We start from the raw sequence: 22,512 nt of genomic DNA on the forward strand, positions 1-22,512 counted from the left end.
TATAATTTGTATCTGAGAAACAATAAATTAATAAACAAAATTTGGGCGGCACAAATAAATAGGTTAAAATAGATCAAATAAAAAATAAAACTAGTATAGCATTAACTTGTATATCTAAAAAACAAAACATGAAATATAATAAGATTAAAACTAAAATTATTTTTACGTAACAATATTATAAACTAAAAACACCATTAAAACTAAAAGTATTCAAAACAATTTGGTCACATTGAGATCAGTTTTCATAACGAGAAGAGAAAATATAATATAGCCTGACTCATTTCGCCTATCTAATATATTTTGCAAAAATATAATACTTATATATATTTTTATATTAACCTTCATAAGATAGAAAAACTTAGTGTTTAGGCACGTCGTAATTGTAACTAAGATTACTTGGACATACATATGGTAGGCAACAAAATATTGTTGCCTACCTTATTTTCGTTTGAGGCAAAAAAAAAAACACATTTTTTGTGATATTATTTAGAAGTTACAACTTTTGCCATATGACATTATAAATTTAATTGAATTTGTATTTTATTGAAGTTATACTGTATGATTTCGATTAAAATAAACTTTTACTTAAGTTAAACATTGGCAGTCGGAAATACCACAATACTACCATAATACTACTTTAATTATAATTGATATCGCACAGTCTCTTTGTGCTTTTAGTGTTGAGAATACCAAATATGATCGAGACCAGCCTACACAATGTTAAAAAGACATAATATAATAGACGCCTCTTCAGTCTTGTTATGTTTTGTGTTCCAAAAACCATCATTCTATTTTCTCTTCTCGTCATTAAAATATGTAGACAAGTGAATAGTTTAATATAATATCTAAATAGACATCAACATCAACATTCACATTAATTCTAATTTTATATTTGAATAGCTTATATCATATTAGAATTGATAATATATAAGCAACATGCATATAATTTAAATTCACTATACTAATATATAGGAAGTATATTTCAATATAGATGTAATAATAATTAACATAGAATAAAGTGAACAACTTGATCATCGTTCTATTAGCACTCGGCAATCTAAATTACTTACAATATCTTTTATAGAATAAAAAACCGCTCAAGTGCGAGTCGGACTCGCGCACGAAGGGCGCAAAAATAAGCCAAAAATGTCTTTATTGTATAAGGTAAGGGTTAAACATTGATTTTATTTTCATTTAATTATTGAAGAACACTTTTAATTTAAAATCTTGTGACAAGTTGCCATTATTGATGTCGAGCATTTTTATGCTTTTCTTATTAGCCTAGTTTAGCTCCAATACAATACATTTGTTGTATGGGAGCCTCCTTTAATAAAAAATTTAATTTGTTTTTATTAGGTATCTATTGTTATAGCGGCAATAGATATACACAGTTTGTGAAAATTTCAGAAGTATTGCTATAGCGGTGTTTGAGATACAGCCTGAAGACACACAGACGGACAGACAACGAAGTCTTAATAATAGGGTACCGAAAGAAAAACGAAGATTGTCAAACGCTGTGAGCAAGAAAGATGGTCAAACTGTACCTCCAATATACAAAATATAAAGGATAGAATTTTATCAGAATTTATAAAATAATATTCCTTTAACAAATAACCTGGAAGCGATAGAGCACACATTGAGTTCAACTTATAACCTAATCGTGAGGTGCTTCCATTAAAGAGGCATAGTATATTAACAGAAATGCAAATCGCATGCAAAGTATACAGGCTGTAACAAAACAAAATGATAATAATAGGTACTTTAGGGTGTACATATGAGTTCACTGTGAAAGTAGTAGCGCTGAAAGAGTATTTTTTGTGATTTTTATAGGCAAGAGCCCCAGCGCGTCGTCATAGATTTGCTTTTACAACAATTTAAAAACAAAACTCACTCTTTTAGCAATGCTACTTTCACAGTGAACAGAGGCTCATACACATCCTAAAGCTCAAAACCCTAAGAGCAACAAACCACCAAGGCAGCTGACCTCTAAGAGCAGCAGACCACTAATACTTGCAAAACATGCCTCAGAATAATTACATAGTCTGACACTTTGTAACACAAGTTGCTGTGGCATATGATTTGAGCATTTATGGCGTAGCTACACATGGACGTACTGGCCACACTCAATGTTTGACAAACCTCTATCTAAACTCTTAGGTTCATATTTGTTAAGTGCAAAAAATAAAACGCAATATTATATGAGACCTAAATAGCTATAACACAAATTTTAAGAATTTGTGCATAATTGGTCAAAAATCAAATTTAAAGTTATAACAGCTGTTCGGAAACACCTGACAGAATACACCGATAAACAATAAATATAATCAATAACAATATATATTGAGATATGTAACATTTAATATATATCTTTAGTGTCGAAGAAAGCCTACACCTAACACTTTGTAAATAGTGACAAGCTTCCTATAACTATAATAATTACTGTAAATATTGGCGCAAACGGGCTACTAAAGCTGTCGGCTCCTATACACGATCAAGTATGGCCAACATTTGTGCCAAGCCGTGATCGAATACTGTGATATAAATTAGGCGTCTGTTTGACTTTTATACTGTAATTCGTCGTCAGTAGCCCGTTCGCGCAGAGTCTAGTCTCAAAACGAGTCTGGCAGTTGTTGCTATTGTAAATCGAGCTTCATACAGAATAAGAGGCTTGAAGCTTTCCGTTTTATGTTTCAAATTAAATAAATAAATCGAATATCTTCTATACTGCGACTGTAGAACAAATGACAGGGCCGATCTCGTAGCGATATCGGAGATATGTTACTTTGTTAATGATCTTAAATAATTAGATTTATCGTAGCAAGAATATAGTGTAAAGTGTATCTCAAAAATTGTCAGTACCTTAGTTGTATATTGTTAGGGCGAAAGTTGATACAATAATAGTTTTTACGAGATTTTTTATCAAAATAGCTTTAGGTTTTGATTTTGATATTATGTTCGAGGGTCCGCTAAAATGTCGCAATATGAAAATTCATACAGTTACCATTGTAAAACTGAAAATAAATTTTTCGCCTCTTATTATTACCTAATTAATGACTAGAATAACATAGGTACATTCACGTGTAATATAAACACAATTTATATAGCTCGTTTAACATAACATAAACATAACATTATAATTATTATTTTTTTAAATTTTTTTATTCCCGCGCATATATTTAAATACTTCAGAGGGATTATAGCGTATACACAATATTTAGAGAAAAATGCATACTACGATAATTCTTATAAATATTTTTTTCATTTAATAGACTCTTTTTAAAGTTTTACATATCACTTAAGACATTTTTAGGATCATGGAAATCACGATAAATATATAATATGAATAGTATAATATTATGTATAATAATATAATAATATGGTAAAACATTTAGAGAGGACTGAATAAAATTGTAAACAATTGACATGATCGTTTAGACATGTAATTGGTACAATTATATAACTAGGGTTTCCTGTATCTTCCATAGTGCATAAGCCCGACCAACAACACTGACATATAACATCGTGAGGGTGCGCAGCGGGATACCGCATACGTATTTTATGACTATGAAAATATGACTCGACTCGACCAAAAGGACGTTTTCCAAAAAGAGGCGGTAAAATTACCACCAACAGGTGAAATATGTCAGTGTTCATGGTTGTACGTACTGAGAGATGCATACAACTCGAAACTCAGAAAAATAGGCCGTAGGTATGACAAAATAAAATGTAAAATTTACACACATTACACATTTTTCATTACTAATAAAAGTAATAAAATATGATCTGTTATACACTTTTACGCTAGTTAAGTATAATTCATATCCGTTCAATCGAAATCGTTTTCGTGCTTATACGTGCCGATCTTTTTTTATTAGAGTCCGAATTCTCAATTATATTTTCACTTTTAGAGTGTACTTCACTATTTCTTTTTAATTTAAAGAGGTCAAAGTCGCAACAGTCTTTCGCGATTTGCCGCATACAGCACCGATATTGGCATGATTAAGTTAAATTTGACACATAGTAATGCCCGTCACACACGCTGAAATAATTTGGTCAAATACCCAACTATAAACTTCAACACCATGAATAGTTTTTCCATATGCACAAGACCTGAAGGTCGACAACTTTAAAAGCCGATCAAATTATTTAAGCGTGGCTTCAAGCGTAGAGCAATCTAATATACGCGGATTTTTTTTGATCAACGTTTGTTGAAGTGGCGTGACTAAGAGCTCCAAAGGCTTTAAAGGTATAGATAACGACCGCACTCAGAGACTACTTAACTTTGATTTAACAGTTTGATAGCTAATGCAGGTCTTTATTAAATTTATAGTAAGTAATCATTAAATGAAAGAGAGTCGTAAAATTGAGCTAGTTTAATTTCTATGCATACTGTTGCAGCAGAATTCAGCAGTAGGTAAACTAAACATAGTATTAAGACTGAGTTTAGCACTGTAACTAAACATAGAGCATTGACTGCTCATGTGACTATAGGTATCTGACTTCTTGATCCGATAATCTTCATCAGCGTCGCTAGAGTCAGTTCAAGCGACCCTGATTAAGATCATCGGTATCTGTAGTCTAGGAGGCACATGAGTCTAGGAGCCAGATTAAAAACGTCAACGTTTTTAAGTCTAAGAGCCTCTTATTTTAAGAACGTCGGTATTATAGTTTAGGAGGCAGTTGAGTCTAAGAGCAACACCTATTTTAAGAACCTGTAGTCTAGGAGGCGGTCGAATCCAGGGGTCTTTAAGAGCGTCGGTATCTAGTCATGAGCATCAGGAAGAAGTTGGGTGTGCCGAAGTTGCGTACGAGGTACATTGGGGAGAGGATGTTTCTGTACGCGTAGAAGTCGCCGCTGCGGCGAAGGGGTAGTAATTATTCCTTTTGGGGCTTCTCCGCCTTGCCGGGGGTGGCAGGGGTGGTCTCGTCCTGGAAAAGAGGGTTCTTCACCTCCATGTCCCCGGTCTGAAATAGAAAATGTTCGTAATTTTAATCTTACCTAATATTTATCTGAAATTTATGTTAATTAAAAAATATCGAACACGATACATACAAGTCGGTTAAATATTAGCGATCGAAGGTTAAATACTACGAAAAGTAGTTCAAGTAAAGAAATAATAATTTATCCAAGTAATTTCGACGATGCTTTTTTAATATTACTAATTGTGACAGTATGTCTTTATCTTTTCTTAAGAAACCTATTTAAATGAAATTTGGTATGCAGAATTTTTGGGGCCCTGGGAAAGTCATCTAGATTGTTTTATTGCGGCGAAAATATGTACGGTTCTCGAGTTGTTCACGAATTCTTGCGCGACGTAGATGCGGGCAACACACAGTCTTCCATAAACTTATGTTAATAAGAGCACTCGCGTGGACTACCACACAAGTGCTCTTATTAACTTAACGCTTACTTAAGCGTAACTGTTTCCTTTGTGTAAAACGATATGACACAAGAAGCCCGCCTTTCTTACAAAATAAATAGTTTCTGGTGGCTACATTATAGTTTCATCGAGTTTTGTGAATAGCATTTGCGTTTTGCGACATACATTTACATTTTTAACGATGACTTAAATTGCAAAAAGAAAAAATACTATGTATTATTTTTTTACAATATTTAGGTTTTTTTTTTAAATTATCTGATGTAATTTTTGTTGATAAATAATTTTTTTGCTTATATTAAAAAAATATAAGTACATCTAAAAAAAAAATCGGCCAAGTGCGAGTTGGACTCGCCCAGGAAGGGTTCCGCACCAGTATTCTCTGTTAGCTACCACTTTCGAGATATTTCGCAGAAAAAAATGTGTCTTGTCAAAATAAAGCTACTCACAAAAAATTAGCTTGATCTGTTCTAGGTAACCCTGACCATTAAGAGGAAAGTGGTACAAATTTAACCGGGTCATCTAGTCCTATGATAATTATAGATCATATGATTATATACTTGTATTAAAATTAATGTTGACTTAACTCTATTCGAGCTGTGTATAATGTATTATCAAAGACGCAATGCGGCTCTATCCATGTGGGCTGAACTACGATAAGTTTATAAAGACATTACATTTTCATATTGCTGAAAGTAAAAACTTTTGGGTAGACTGGAATAATGGCGGATAATAATAAAACCTATATGTACGTTATTGCATAATATGAGCAAATCTTAATATATACCTATGTAGAAAGAATAAGTAAAATATAAAATTAAGATTTCTTATCATACGCTAAAAACCAAAATGTTACGGCATGTTAATATAATTTTATTTACCTATTTTACCCCTTAGCAAAAGTTTGTTCGTATCGTACACGCTGCACTCATAGGGAATAAATGATTTGTTAACTTCAATTAAAAGAAGATATTGACTTAAAGTCCATATTATATTATACTCTTAATCGTATTTTACCTATCGTACCTTACCCACTTTTACCCATTCGAAATATTCAATTTAATCGTTTAATAATCACCTTTTTATCATGCAAAGTGCAAATCAGGCGCCAAATACTTTAAAATTTCAGCGTGGAAATTTTCATTTAAAAATAGCTCCGAGGCAATTCATGAACATTCGGAGAAGCGATCGAATATCTCTTGGAGCTTTAGACTATCCCGCAATTGGATATTGAATATTCAAAGCTTTAAGTACAAAATGACACTATCGCGCTTTATTTTGCAACAAAAGGGTCACTAATAAATATGCATATTAATTTATTCATTGCCTTTTAGAAACAGCGCACTCGCTGTGCGTGGTTCTTCTGTCAATTTTTTTCAATTTAATTTTGCTTCTAATGAAAGTGAATCTTTGAGAACATATCGCTATCAAATATTGGATATTCAGGGCTTTAGTGAAATGACACTAATGCATAAATTATGCACCGAAAGTGCCGCGAATGAATTATGCATAATATTAATTGTGGACCTTTAGAAACGGTGTCGCGGAACATTTATAGCTTTTTATTATTATAATACATAATACTATTGGGGTAATTCGTTATTTTTTATTATTGGGAGCAGACAAGCAAACCGATCACCTGATGGAAAGCGACTACCCGTCGCCATAAACACTGGCAACATCAGAAGAGTTGAAAGTGCATTGCCGGCCCTTTAAGTATTTCGTAATAAACGCTATCTTTTATGGCAGTTTTATAAAACTCTTTCAAAATTGTTTGAAAATAACAAAAGATTATTTTAATGTTGCCTAGTCCATCTGTATGTAATTTTACTGTCAATCGAGCGATTACTACCTGCTTTATTACTTTTAGTGATACTTTTAATACTATTATGTCGAAACCAATTTGATGGAGTATTACGTATGTATTACGTAAAATAGGTAAATAGTAACCTTCCATTTTTCCAAATTTTAATTTTTCAACAAAAATAACATCATGTTAATGATACTGTTGCTGGGACTTGGCATGCGCACTGCCGTGCATTCAGATTTTAAAAAGAGACTTTTTTTAATGAAATATGTGGGCAAACGAGCAAACCGGTCACCTGATAGAAAGCAACTTCCGTCGCCCATGGACACTCGCAACATCAGAAGAGCTGTAAAGGCGTTGCAGGCCTTTAAAGAGGGAATACACTCTCTTCTTGAAGGTTTGCAAGGTCGTATCGGTCCGGAAATACTGCTGGTGACAGTTCGTTCCAGAGTTTTACAGTGCGCGGCAGAAAGTTCCGCGAAAAACGCACGGTGGAAGACTGCCACTCATCAAGGTGATGAGGTGGTGATACAATCTACATACGTAGTATATCATAATAGTCTGTGCAATCTACTTACAGTGGCGAATCCAGGGCACTCGTACACGGTGTAGTCGCCCTCCTCATTCTCTTCCTCAGACTCAGGGTCGGATACAGAGCCGTTGCGCTGATCCATGCCGGACCTGCATAAAATATATAAGTAACTAGCACAGTATAAAATATATAAGCAACTAGTACAGTCTACCCGATAGGTATCTGTACACACGTTTCAAATAGAATCTTTTAGATGCTCTCATTTCGGCGCGTTAAGATTAACGGCCGCACTAAGATCCATTTAATGATGATTAAACTTCAATTTCATAAAGAGTTTGACAGATAATGTATGGGAGTTATGTCATTATATCATAATAATAATACGCGAACGAAAAACTTTGTAACCCTTTTTACGAAAAATGGGGAAACGTAGGTGCATGAAATTTTGCACAGTTATAGTTTATATGGTGAAGGAGTGCATCGAACTAATATTATTTTAAAATTATGCTTTTATCATAATTTTTTTTAACAAATAAAACATAACACACATTACAACACACACACATGAGAAATGACAGATTTTTGAGTGACAAGCCTATACATACGAATTATACTCTTTTATTTATGGTTGAAGTCAGTTGACAAATTGAAAATGGATTATAGTTTTTTTTATTGAATCTAAGATACTATTAAACAATGCTTACACGGCCAGTCTGAGATCAGCTGAGGCCTGAGTCCCAGAGACAAGAGTTAAAAAAAATATGTTAAAGTCAATATCTTTTACAAAATATAGGTAGTAGTCCTAATGTCCTTGACACTAACTTAATTACAAATAAGTAATTAATATTCGTCTTTGAGTGTGACATTTATTGTCACACTCAGAGACGGATATTATTTAATTACTTATAACTGTAATAAATTTTGAAGATTTCGACATAACATACATATATCAAACACTTTATTAAATTATGTTTAAGTAATTAATATTTGTCTCTGAGTGCAGCAAACGTCTTGCGAATATGTCAAATCTATATACACTTAAAAATGCATCTACGCGTCGCGTTGCGGTCTGAATCAACCATTACATAAACGCAAAATACACAATGTAGTAAACAAAAACTTTCGTTGTCAAAATCTAAATACATTCGCAGTGTCCACGGAATCTCAAACCCATTAATAGCGAAAGTCATAACATTTATCATTCCAAAAGTTTGAAAACCGCGGCTTACTCACAACAGAATTTGGTTTGGAGCATCAAAATATCGAATACACTGATAACTCTTTTTCATTTGACCGTTTATAATAGATGATGTAACAAAACATAACTTCATAATACTTTAGGGTGTATGAGTGCCTTGTAAAGATTTCACTGTGAAAGAAACAGCGATTCTTCGCTGTTACTCTTTCTAGAGTAACTTTTATTTTTATTTTTGTATGGGCAAATTCACAACGCAGCGCTGGGGCGCTTGCCCATACAATTCTCAAAAAAAATTGCTCTTTCCGTGTTGCTACTTTTACAGTGAACACTACACAATATGGGACAAATACACAGATACCCTAAAGTATTATCACTTTGTTTTGTTACATTCTGTATATGGCTCTAGTAGCTAAGTCAAAAAATGGTTTTCACAAGACACTAAAGTAACTTACTGTCTTGTGAAAACCATTTTTTGACTTAGCTACTCTTCCATTGTATGGTATTTCGTTGGTCAAAATTGTAATATTTTAAATCATTTCAAGCGTTTAAAATCCGCGGTTAACTCGCAACTGAATTTGGTTTGGAGAATATTTCGCTGCCTCGGGCTTTTTACACTCGAGCTGTTGGCTCTATTGATTGATTCATTTTTGGGCTACCCCTTTGCCTTTTTATGTTGGCTTAGCTTTTACATTGGTTTTTACATTTCATTCAGTAATTTTTCAGTTTTTGAGTGATTCATTGGTTTTAAATATTCGCCGATAGTTTGGTTTGACTATTGATCCATATAAAGCTGTATGGAAGTGCGCGTATTACAACGACACTGAGTCGGCCGATAATTAAGTTTGATGGGCTATACGATTGTCTTCAAACTTAACCATCGGCAACTGTCGGCCGATGCTTAATCAGTACGACGTTCTTCCACGCGCGCACACGACGCCTATTATTGTTTGGTCGGCCGACTCGGCAGAAACTGCGCACTCACCACCAACTCAACTGTTTATATGGTGTAGTGTGCGCGCAAACAGCCCAACCCGACGAAACTATCGCCCGATAGAAAGTCTGCAGTCTGCGGGGGCTCTTAATCTATGGTAATAAAGGTATAATATAATATGTGGCGGCCATGTGCTGCTGCTCCTGTTAAATATTTGAAAATGAAAAATAATTGTCATTTCAAACATACATTAAACATTAATAATACATAAAACATACACACAAAATGCCTAACATCCTTTATATAACCACAATTATACGATAAGTTCATCACAATACTGCAATCAGTTAATGGTCTAGTACTAGATAGTAAATCTAGGTTTAGCCTTTTCGCATGACCTATTTCAGCTGTATCAATGAAACTTGAATAAGACGATCTAGAAATGGTAATTGAATGAGAATCCTGTTAAGTGTTGAGTTTCAAGCAGTAAATAAACCCCTTGCGGTTGCGAACTTAGATAAATAAATAATTTTTAACTATACAAGATCCCTGTCTTTGTTTGTCATGTGAGTTTTCAGATACGCAAGGAAAATGATTTAATAAATAAATAAATAAAATAAATAAAAATTGTTTTATTTCTGAATAAATTTGAATCAAATGTTTTCAGAACGTTGAACTACATGTTGCCTACCACCGGTTCGGGAACTAACCCGGCGAGAAGAACCGGCGTAAGAAACTCGCATGGGGCCGCGGGGTCACTTTTTTGGTAAAAAGTGGAAAAATTGTCTTTTAAAAAAATAAATTAATACTCCCCAAACCGATTTCGGTGACGGTGGCCAGTTTCATTGAAACGCCAGGCACGCAGGAGTAATTTAGTACTCACTTCTCAAGTGTGTGCGCAGTACACAAGAATACTCTCTATTCCTTCACTCTCATAACCCTGTGGGACGGAAGACTGACATGACTGGTGAGAGATCAGGCGCAGGACCGAATTTTTACATACCCATCCGATGCATGGATCATCTTACTTGTCAGATAATCAGGTGATCAGCCTGCATTGTCCTAACCAAACTTGGAAATAACAGGTTTCCAATGCGGGATTCGACAGGAACTCCCAGTCGAGAGCCACGCTCTTAACCACTAGACCACGGAGGCGTTTCAAGGAAAAAGATAACCTGGGGCCTTACTCCCGAAACTGATATCGATTTCGATTTTCGATTTCAACGGTTTTTGAGACTTTAGACATGCTGACACCTAAAATAGCGCACGATCGTGCTGCGGATCGGTTTGAAACTAATCAACCTCAATGGATTTTGCTATTCCTGACAGCTATGCTAGCGCACGATCGGGCTGTGGCTCAATTTGGAACTAATCAGCATCGAAACATTCGCCATCTTATATCGAAATCTTAGGTGCTCGCGACAAACAAAATTGTCTGAGAATCGACTTTCAGATCGTTTACAAACGTCAAATTTCACGGTAGCAACCGAGGCATCGACATCGATTGAGATCGATTGTTGCCGAGTTATATATTGTAAACGTTTTTAGGGTCACAATGGGTCGATTGGTATGGTGTCGTTTCAGTTTTTGTTGATAATAAATATTAATTCATTATTATTTTAACATAATAATATAGTTCGCCTGCAAGCTTTTTTAATGTGATTGATGGCACCTCCAATGGAGCTCTACAGCTATACGGTCCCATTTAATTTTGGTATCGTGCTTAGCTTGGCTCGCCCGCTATGTACCCTTTTGCGATTCCTGGCTTTTCTTCCAGGAATCTCAACAACATTTATAGTTTTTTTTATGAAAGAAGGGGGCAAACGAGCAAACGGGTCACCTGATGGAAAGCAACTTCCGTCGCCCATGGACACTCGCAGCATCAGAAGAGCTGCAGGTGCGTTGCCGACCTTTTAACAGGGAATAGGGTAATAGGGGAGGGTAGGGATGGGAAGGGAAGGGGTATAAATAAGTAAGGTGCGTCGGACGGACCATTATTTTCCAAATAAAAACTAACTTTTGATGTCAGCATGCATACAAATTTTATACTAGAATATGTATACTTATGACAATGTTAAGTGTAACTAAAAAAGAGAATTTACATATTTGTTTAATGTCAAGATGTTCCTTAACGAAAATAACCATTTTAAACCCACTAAAGTAGAAAATGGGCACATCCATCTAAAGTTTCTAAAGAAATGTATTTTATGGTATGACGAAAAAACACAAACATTACATATTAATAAAATTGGAGCGTCTGTTTGTAATATTGAAAGAACCGTTTTTTACTACATGAATATGAATCTATATACGCTACATACACCAAAACAACATTTTTTACAATTTTTGTCTGTACTTATGTCTGTCTGTCTGTTGTAAAAGAAGAAAATGTTAAATACACTTTTACACTTTCTGTCACAATGCTAAATACATTATGACAAAATTTTCTCATAATTAAATTTAATCATCAGAAGTGTGTGAGTGCAGTAAGTACACACCGTTCCATAGCGATGATCTGTTGTTTCTGGTGCTGGTAGTGGTACATGTGTGCGGAGTGGGCGAGCTTGCGGTCGCCGGTCGCGTCGATAGTGGGCCCGGTCACGCCGTACGCCGGATAGTCCACGTCGGCCGCCGCCTTCGCCTTCTTCGATAGCCTGGGAATTAATATTTTAGATGATGATAAGGATTTTAATGTCCTTCTTGGAATAGCCTGGGAACATGGGCTTAGCAAGTGTCTTTTTTATTAGAGTTGTTTTTTTATAGACAAATTATAATATAATAACTTTAAGTTTGTATTTATTTGTATATTTTAGATTGTATTTTTTTAAGTCTTTAGTTTGTTATCGGTTATCACTGTTTCTTTGTTTAATTTATTATTTGACATTGATAAAATGTGTTTTAAATATATTTTGTCTAAAAACATACACCAATAAGTCTAGTCCATGGCGTTTATAAAAATTTACGACAGCAGCTGCCTTCACCTTCTTGCATAGACTGGGAAAAAATTCGGATCCCAACGAGGGAAAAAAATTCACCTTCTTGAATAGCCTAGGTCGAAGTTGAGAGTCAACAATAACCCAGCTACTTTTAAACAGACGACGCTATTATACAACAACAGCTGCAAAGTGTCTGCTAACTTTGTTTTAATATAGTACGTATAAATATGTTTGTAATTACTCAGACATGTTTGTTACAGCTCTTGCAACTTTGATAAAATGTTATTTCAAGTTATTTTTAATGGAGCCATGCAAAAAGACCAAGCAAGCAGTCGAATCAATTGACGCAACTTCAGTTGATGAAATTATTGCAATCATTGCAAAATGGATATGGATCTTAAACTAAACGTTTTGCTAAAATATTTAGAGGTACTAGACAAAATAATTATCTATTTAATTAGTCTCTTAAACTGATCGTATCAGTTCTGATTAAGGTAAGAATTTTTGGTAAAATTGAGAGGAAAGTATGTGAGCGATAATCATTAAAAGTTAATCATTTCAGTGTAATATTCACACAACACAACAACGTACGTCGGGATAGCAAGTTTATATTGTTTGTGTAAAAGTTACCTGCCTAAGGCTTTCAGAGAATATAATAAAAGTTTCGCCAACTTTACTTGCTCTCTTGCCTTATCTACTTTAACAGTTAAAGTTGTTAATTTTGTAAATGCTAAGTTTGAACAATTTATAGGCAAGTTTTTCTTTACATTATAAATAAATCGATGAATAAGTTATTTAAGCAATCACCAAGTGTTTAAATAATGAGTTTATGGTATTAAAATATGCTCTGTAATCTGTATCTTGTTGGTTAAAATTCATGTTTCACAGAAGTTTAAATATACTTACCTATTCCACTTTACATTATTATATTTTTTACAACTTTAATGAGAGTAATGAATAAAAAATAGCAAGTCGATCCAATCATAATATTATATCCTACGATTATGTAGACTACTAGCTGTCCCGGCAAACGTTTCTTTGCCATATAAAGTATTTAGGCCGTATTATTTTATTGAAGTGACTAAATAAGTATGTCACCATGGCAACGTCCATCGCTATCCCGTCGCATAAACAGTGGTCGCCGTCGGTCTCGAGTTGTAATAATTTACTATTATTTATTCAACAAATGCACTTATCAACATAAAAAGTACCGAGTAACCGATTCCTTAGATAATTACCCACTGAATATGCATATAAAATTTGGTTAAAATCAGTAAAGCCGTTTCGGAGGAGTACGCTATCTAACATTGTGACACGAGAATTTCATATAATATTAGAGAGATACAACTATATATTTAAAAAAATCTGAAGATACGTACGTATACCATCCAATGCCGAACGCGATGAGGGCCATAGCCAATGAAGCCCCTACAGCCGCTAGGAGGGCCACACCGAAGAGAGACTCGGCCGGATCCGCAGTTGGTGTCTCCAAGACATGGAAATGTGGAGGCTTGTCTGTCCCAACACTTTTGTCTTGAGGACTACAATAGGAGAATCATTAGCACATAATATTGTTATTAAATAAAACAAGTAAGGGTATCATAAGCACATAGTATTACAATTATTAAATTATATAAGCATGTAATCTGAATTCTAAGGTTATTTAGAATATATCTAATACTATAATTGTCATTTTATTATAGCTTATCAAGTTATCACTATTTAAGATTACAATAATGCTACTTAAAAGCGTTTTCTCTTCGTGCAAACACTTAATGTACCTCATGCGTACTGTCGACACTATAGTATATCTGTAGTGTTACCTTGCCCTTTGACCAAGACATTTTCTTTATCGAATCGCCAATCAAAATGTACGGAGTTGACATTGCACGAGTCAAACGTCAACTTCATAACGAACGAATATCGTCAATTTCATACATTTTGATCTACGGAGTTGACATTGCACGAGTCAAACGTCAACTTCATAACGAACGAATATCGTCAATTTCATACATTTTGATCGGTGATTCTATGAAGAAGCGATAAAGAAAACGTCTAGCGGCTCTGCGTTATGAATATAGACTCTAGCACACGCAAAGTAAATAATACTTTTCAACAACTTGTTGATTTTATAGGACAATAAGTAAGATGGAATACTGATTTTTTTACGTTTCATAAAGTTAACAATACTTATTATAATGATTAATGTAAATAAATGGTTCACATTTCTGTCGACCGTTCGTGTAAGCCATAGAGTCTATATTATACAGTGTGTAACAAAAACTAGTGATAATACTTTAGGGTGTGTACATGTTCCTTGTAAAGAGTTCACTGTGAAAGTAGCAGCTCTGAAAGACGAATATTTTTTTCACTTTTGTATGGGCAAGAGCCCGAGCGTCACGAGTTTCCCCATACAAAAGTGAAAAAAAATTTTGGTCTTTCAGCGCTGCTATTTTCACAGTAAACTCTCTACAAGGAACACGTACACACCCTAAAGTATAATCACTTGTTTTTGTTACACCCTGTATATATTGTGTTGAATCTAAAAGCTAGCTGTGTTTTTAGTACGTTATCTATCATGAACTACTTTTGCTCACACAATTAACATATAGTTAACTTAAGTACGATTTAAGGAGATCGTAAGTAAAGTACATGTTTGCCATTAAAATCCCAGTCAGAAGTAAGAAATATTTATAACATAAAATGTATTTGAAAAATGTATTAAAAGTATGTCCTATACAAATTAAATAGATCGCAAACGACTTTTTGTGCCATCGAGTCTGCGGCGCCCATATAGTCGGCATGGCGATCGCATACTCGATCACACAAAAAGTCTGTCGTCTGCGATCTCCCTAAAACATACTTTTATACATTCGTTCATAAGTTCCAACACGAGTTCGTTTACAAGTCTCTAAAAATCGTACTTTCCTATGCCATACTAGAACATAACAATACTCTCTACCGTTCTAGCATGCAACTAATAAAATTCATCATACAATAAAGTTTATGTATTAAGCCAATTGTGTGTTTATTAGTTGTGAAATAAAATTTTGACATATTACCCTTATCGTATTGTAGATGATTATAAGTCTGTATCACTAACGATAGTTGCATCTCTAAAACAATTGATCATCATCTAAATAAAATTCGTCAATTTTTCTAATGGAAATTCTACCACAAATTAGGGAAACTACTCAGTCAAAGGCAAATTATATTGGCAATTTATCAAGTTTCTAAGGCATCCATTACACGCTAGGTTTTGCTGTCAGTTTTACCACAGTCATGGCTGTATCTGATGGATAACCTACTGTCTAAGAGCGTGAATGTCTGTTGCATGAAGTTGATTGACGAAAATCTGGATATTTTGATTTCTGCTTCATGTAACCATCAGTCACGAATTTTGAGTGAGTGTTGTCACATCTGACAAAATAGGTAAAAAATTAGATACGTATACCTTTGGAATTTTTGACTTTGACTGACATAAAACTGAAGAGAATTGAGTGACCGTCTAATACCATTCGTCAGTCCATCAGTCACCATCATCAGTCAAACATAATTCATGATTGACGGAATTGACTGTCGCTTGCATGAGCATGTAATGGATGCCTATCGACCTCATTTAACAATTTTGAATTGACATCTTATAAAAGCAGCGAAATGTCTCATTGAAACTATTTTGAAGGCTAAAGCTCCACACATATTGATAGGGTTCGCACCGTGGTGGGCCGCAAATTTTACACAAGTTTTATGGCTCATCGCGTACTCGATCATGAAACTTGTACAAACAACGCGGCCCGCCCCGTAGCGCTCCATCACAACGTGCTCGAAGCTTAATTAGTAAAGTGCCTTTGACAATGTCGTTCACCTTATTAATTAGAACGGAGTGCAAAAAAACGAATGGCTTATTTCTTTTCTGCGCAACTTTTAAACTTATTTGTGGAATTTGGCAATCGAACAAATATCCTAATAGCGAACTATTTTAAACACTAGGGACAAAGTTTCTTAAGAAGATTCTGTAAGTTATCATTGTTGATAGTACGAGTATGTAGAGATTCAAATAATCATCACTTTTGTAGTAGAGTTTTCATTATATTATTAAAAAAAATTTCAGGCTTAGATATTTGCTAAGTTGTAAAATACAGGCTCTTTTGAGTTTACAATGAATTGTAAAGGCTATAATATCAAGTGGGTGGAATGCCAAACCTTACATTATAATATTATGATATAAGCGTTAGCTTTCAGATTGAGCTCAAACCCTGATACTATACTATATTCTATAAAGTATAATAGTAATAATAATAATGGTGGTCTCAAAAAAGCCTGTACTTTTGTCTTCACTCATTTCCTTCACTCCATGTCCATGCTACTAAGGGATCTTCAGGGGGTTCTAAGTGATAAATCTTATTCATCACCTCTCGTGATCATGAGGTTCGTATTTTTTCAACCAGCGGAGATTTAGTGGTACTAAGGAGACGGGAATTCGCAGTTCCTTATTTGCCCTGCAATTTAATTTACTTACTTATTACAAAGTATATTTTTAACCGACATAGAAAGGCGGTGTATAATAAAATTAATGTCGTGCAATTTATTTTGTGTTTATTTTCGTATTTCATGTTCGTTTAGGGTTCCGTAGTTCAGTTACGGAAACCTAGCTTCGTCATGTCCACCCATCTGCGGTTTAAAAGACCCCATAAACGGAGAGGCCGATCGAATCGGATCGGACTGATTGCAGGCCGATCTGGCTGCATTCCAGACACGTGCACAACCAGGGAATGCACAAAACGAATCCGGTCAGATCGACCTGCAATCAGGCCGACTGGATTCAGTCGATGCGCTAGTATATGGAGGCCTTAACAACCAACTTTTCGAGTAAACAACCATGCATATTGACGCATACAAAGCGCTAAAAAGTCGCGAATAATATAATAAATATCCTACTAATATCCTACTATAATATTATAAAGTTTGTTTGGATGTATGGATGTATGGATGTGTGGATGTATGGATGTTTGTTACTCTTTCACGCAAAAACTACTGAACGGATTTTAATGAAACTGTACAATAATATAGCTTATACACCAGAATAACACATAGGCTACAATTTTAACCGACTTTCAAAATGGGGGAGGTGTTATGTTCGTTTTCTTATGTTCAACGATTACTCCGCCGTTTGTAAACCGATTTTCAAAATTTTTCTTTTGGTATAGTGGGTATCATGCCAATTTAGTATTATATTTACAAAAAATGGTGATCTGATGAAGAATCCATAAGTAATCGAGGGAACTCCTCAAATTTTATAGGGAAACATGTGGTGACTTCGGTTTCGTGAGAAGTATTCTAAGCATATGCTACCAACAAGTAAGATTTTGTACCGATACCTGGCATACCGTGGTTCGGAAGGTGCTGAGAGAACTCCTGATTCTTTATAGATACAAGTTTGGGAGTTTCGGCGTTGTTTTAAGAACGGAAAGCATATTATGCTACTATGCAAATTACATTCATCGTCATCATCATCACTACCATATCACACTATGCGTCGTCGATTATGAGCCTATTCCCAGGTAGCACAAAATTGCTGAGTAGCGCCTGTGGGCACGTTTTTTACATCGCCATTTGCTATGAAAAATTGATATATAAGCTTCTACTTAAGCTCTATATGACCAAATTGGGCACACTTTATATAGCAAATTATTACTATATAGAAACGATGTAAGTAGCTTTGCTAAGAAGTTTTTGTCATTTAAGTCGCTTTCACGTTACCAAAAAACATAGATAATAAAAATCTGAAATATCACACGACTATAAATATAATATTATGGCGACTACAGAATTAAATGATTTTTAAAACATTGACTTATTACATATATTTTATAAAAATTGTTACTCGCCATAATATGAGCGTAATTTTATATGCAAATAAAGTTTTACTGTTAATGTATCTATGAATTATAATTAAATTTTTAATGCGCTTCTAATTTTCGATGGTTTCATAAATTGTATTAATAATTAAAACATATTTTTTAAATATTTTATTTTTTATTTGTCACTAAAAGCTGAAATTAAGTTTCCTAAAAGTCTAAATACCTATTCGGTTAACAAAAACCACTGTTAAAAACAACTTATTATTAGGCGTAACCGAAATTAAACGTTAAAATCGATTATTCATAAAATTAGCAAAAATTTTGACAGATTGCACTCCATCAAAACCAATTAAAGGGTTCTACACTAGCGTATAATTCACCTTTCATGACTGTTTTTCTTATGAATGATGAATAATTTGCTTTGAAGCAAATTACTCAGCATCCATAAGAAATATTTCTTATGAATGCTATATAATTCACCTTTCATGACTGTTTTTCTTATGAATGCTGAGTAATTTGCTTTGAAGCAAATTACTTAGCATTCATAAGAAATATTTTTTAGGAATGCTATATAATTCACCTTTCATGACTGTTTTTCTTATGAATGCTGAGTAATTTGCTTCAAATCAAATTACTCAACATTCATAAGAAAAACAGTCATGAAAGGTGAATTTTATGGCGGTCAGCAAATATTAATAGCTTCTAGGCTATATTAATAACTTCTTTTCATATGACAAAAAGTTATTAATATTTCTTATGAATGCTATATAATTCACCTTTCACGACTGTTTTTCTTATGAATGCAGCATTCATAAGAAAAAAAGCCATGAAAGGTGAATTATATGGCGGTAAGCAAATATTAATAGCTACTAGGCTATATTAATAACTTCTAATTGGCGAAAAGCTGTATAGATGGAACTTACTTGGCTAGAAATTACTGTATTGGGAGCTTCCATATGACAGCTGTGTAAAAACGCTATATAGACGTCTACAGCGTAATTTTACACAGCTTTTAATGAAAAAATATAGTTGGCTATGTAATATGGCGCTATTTGGCTCTTTCTAATGTAAATCACCGCTACATCACTGCAATATGAAAACAAAAACGATATAAGCCAAATTTTACATAGCATTTGTGCTACCTGGGTTATGTGTTATTGGTACTTTTCATAGTCTTTTAGATCGAGACTCGAGTTTGTCAAGCGATAATTTAAAAAAATCTAACTATAAACCTGAAGAGAATGTTTGCTTGAACGCGCTAGCCTCAGGAACTATAGGTCCGATTTAAAAACTTATTTCAGTGTTAGATAGCTTATTTATCGAGTAAGGCTATAGGCTATATAATATGTATCTTAGCGTGATAATTTACGCTAAGACTAATACGACAAAAGAAACTCAGGAAAATGTGGGGAAAACGGGGGAAATATTAGAAAGGGTTTAATCTCACGAGCTACTGGAGCAATTTTTATGGCAATATTTGGCACAGATATAGAGTAGACCACGTGAAGAGAGTAGGGACATAAGCTATTTTCTATGAGAAAATGTACAGTTTCCGTAAAATTCTTACTTTACGCGGGCGAAGCCACGCGGGACATCTAGTTTTTAATATTTTATATTGTCTCCGAGTTATTTCAGTAGGTACTTAAATTGGTCTAAAAATAACAACTTGTGCTCATATCTAATCAACGTCCCGTCCCGTTATGCGTAGGTTTTCAAAGACAGACCAAAATTAAGCTTTACCATGATAAAATGTAAACTTTTAAAAGCTTCCATAATTTTTGATACGAATTATTGTATTGAATAATAAATTAATAGAGTTTTCATCCTTTATTTTAAAAGCTATTATATTTTTCCTATTATTATATTCTTTCTAAATTATACTTATTTATTAATAATATTAAATATACATCGTAAAACGATACCCACTTATTTATTATAATGTTTAAAACATTTCAAAAGAACTGCGATCAATTTAAATGATAATTTTGGCAATTATTATTGAAAAGCGAACTGCATTTTTAAATCAGTAATTTACGATTGATTGGAGCGAGAATGTACGAGCTGGCACTTTGTGCACTTATAATCCAAGAGCCAGCCACAATCAGGCTTTCGTCATTTTATAAAGGCTGAAAGTTTGCCTGTATATAACCCCAATAAAGATAAGAAGGACCAGCAATTATGAAGTTTCGGTCGCGGTAACTTTAGGAGTTCAAGTTCTGAAGGTCTACCTAACCTTCGATAAAGTGTAATGCTAATTTTTTATCTATTTTCTTAAGGATAACTGTAGGAATCTTGTTTTCTAGAGCCAGACACTTTTGGCAGTTCCTTCCCACTGCCAGACACCCTTAAAGTATAATATTTTGATACTTTGAGCTTTTACAAAGAGACGAAAGTCTGGCCGTCGCTAGCTCTTGGGTCATAAAGATATTTTTCATTACACTTTTTAATTAGCATGAACAAGTGAGTGCTTCTACCAGGTGCTCTCGTTTCATAGTTAATTTTTATTATGAAAGAGCACTTAAAGTAATGTGTTTTATGTTCCTAACTAACTAACCGAGTCGAGTCTTGCCTTTCCATAACTTTATCTACAATAATAATTATTATAATCAATTTTGAACGCCTCCGTGGTCTAGTGGTATAGAGCGAGGCTCTTGACTCGGAGGTCGTGGGTTCGATTCCCGCGTTGGAAACATGTTATTTCCAAGTTTGGTTAGGACAATGTAGGCTGATCACCTGATTGTCTGACAAGTAAGATGATCCATGCGTCGGATGGGCATGTAACACACACACTTGGGCACTATAAAATTACTCCTGCGTAGCTGGCCTGGTTTCAATGAAACCGGCCACCGTCACCGAATCCGGTGTGGGAGCTATTATTATTATTATAATCAATTTAAAATAATATCTAAATACCTAAATACCATGCTGACTTTAACGGTCCCTGGTCCCTGTTGAACCCAGTAGACCTACTACGAAACTGTTTTGAGACTCAAATATTCGGACGAGAATGCCACGTCCTGCTCTAACAACGTCATTCTCGTATGATTGTTTAAGTCTCAAAACGGTTTCATGGTACGGCCCCAGAAATTCTGTCCTTTGCAGTCGTAATCCAGTACTCAATGGCACGGATGACCGACTAGAGTACTAGACATTGGGCTGCTGATTACGATTTTACTCGTCCATGGGACAGTCATCTTACGTGTAGCTGGTAATCTTTCAACAGAACCTTAGACAACTAGAACTTGGATCTTAAAATCTACACGCACTTCTTTTCCTTGCGCCATTTATCAACAGCTATCAGTAGTGTAATCAATACTAATATTATAAATGCGAAAGTATGTCTGTCTCTCCGTCTGTTTGATACGCCTAAATCGCTGAACTGATGTTAAAATTTAGCATACTTCGAGTCCCGGAAGAGGACATATTATGATACTTTTTATCCCGTAAAAATATACGTTTCAAGCGTGAATTTTGCCACAACGGAGTTGCAGGGATTATCTGATTCGATTAAAATTAATATTTACTTTTAAAAGTCTGATCTTGACAATAAAAGGAAGTATTTAGTAATAAAATTTAAAAAATCGGCCAAGTGCGAGTCGGACTCGCGCACGAAGGGTTCCGTACCGTTATAGCGCAAAAGTAGGGGGCTCCCATACAACAATTTTTTGTTTATTGTATGGGAGCCCCCTAATTTATTTAATTTTAATTTTATTATTTAATATTAAAGTACACATATACCTAATTGAGGATATTGTGAATATTGTAAGTGTCTACTAATGGCCTTTTTATAATGTCTTAATGTCGTAATCCATAATGACGATGACGCCATTATGGCTTACGAGCCAAAAAGACCAAAAAATCACGTTTGT

General features: G+C 34.4%; 1 protein-coding gene across 1 annotated transcript in view; it reads right to left on the reverse strand.

Moving 5' to 3' along the window:
- Nucleotides 1-3,569: 3,569 nt before the first annotated feature.
- LOC121739422 overlaps nucleotides 3,570-22,512 on the reverse strand; it is a 93,985-nt gene continuing 75,042 nt past the window's right edge. Inside the window, exons 5-9 of the mRNA XM_042131890.1 lie at nucleotides 17,195-17,281; nucleotides 14,162-14,323; nucleotides 12,345-12,500; nucleotides 7,764-7,866; nucleotides 3,570-4,965 (exon numbers count right to left, since the gene is read on the reverse strand). Coding sequence (XP_041987824.1) covers nucleotides 4,876-4,965; nucleotides 7,764-7,866; nucleotides 12,345-12,500; nucleotides 14,162-14,323; nucleotides 17,195-17,281 — 598 coding nt within the window. The 3' untranslated portion in view covers nucleotides 3,570-4,875. The remainder of the gene's footprint in view (nucleotides 4,966-7,763; nucleotides 7,867-12,344; nucleotides 12,501-14,161; nucleotides 14,324-17,194; nucleotides 17,282-22,512) is intronic.

The sequence above is a fragment of the Aricia agestis genome, chromosome Z (genome assembly GCF_905147365.1).
Source record: "Aricia agestis chromosome Z, ilAriAges1.1, whole genome shotgun sequence".
In the NCBI taxonomy this organism is placed as follows: domain Eukaryota; kingdom Metazoa; phylum Arthropoda; class Insecta; order Lepidoptera; family Lycaenidae; genus Aricia; species Aricia agestis.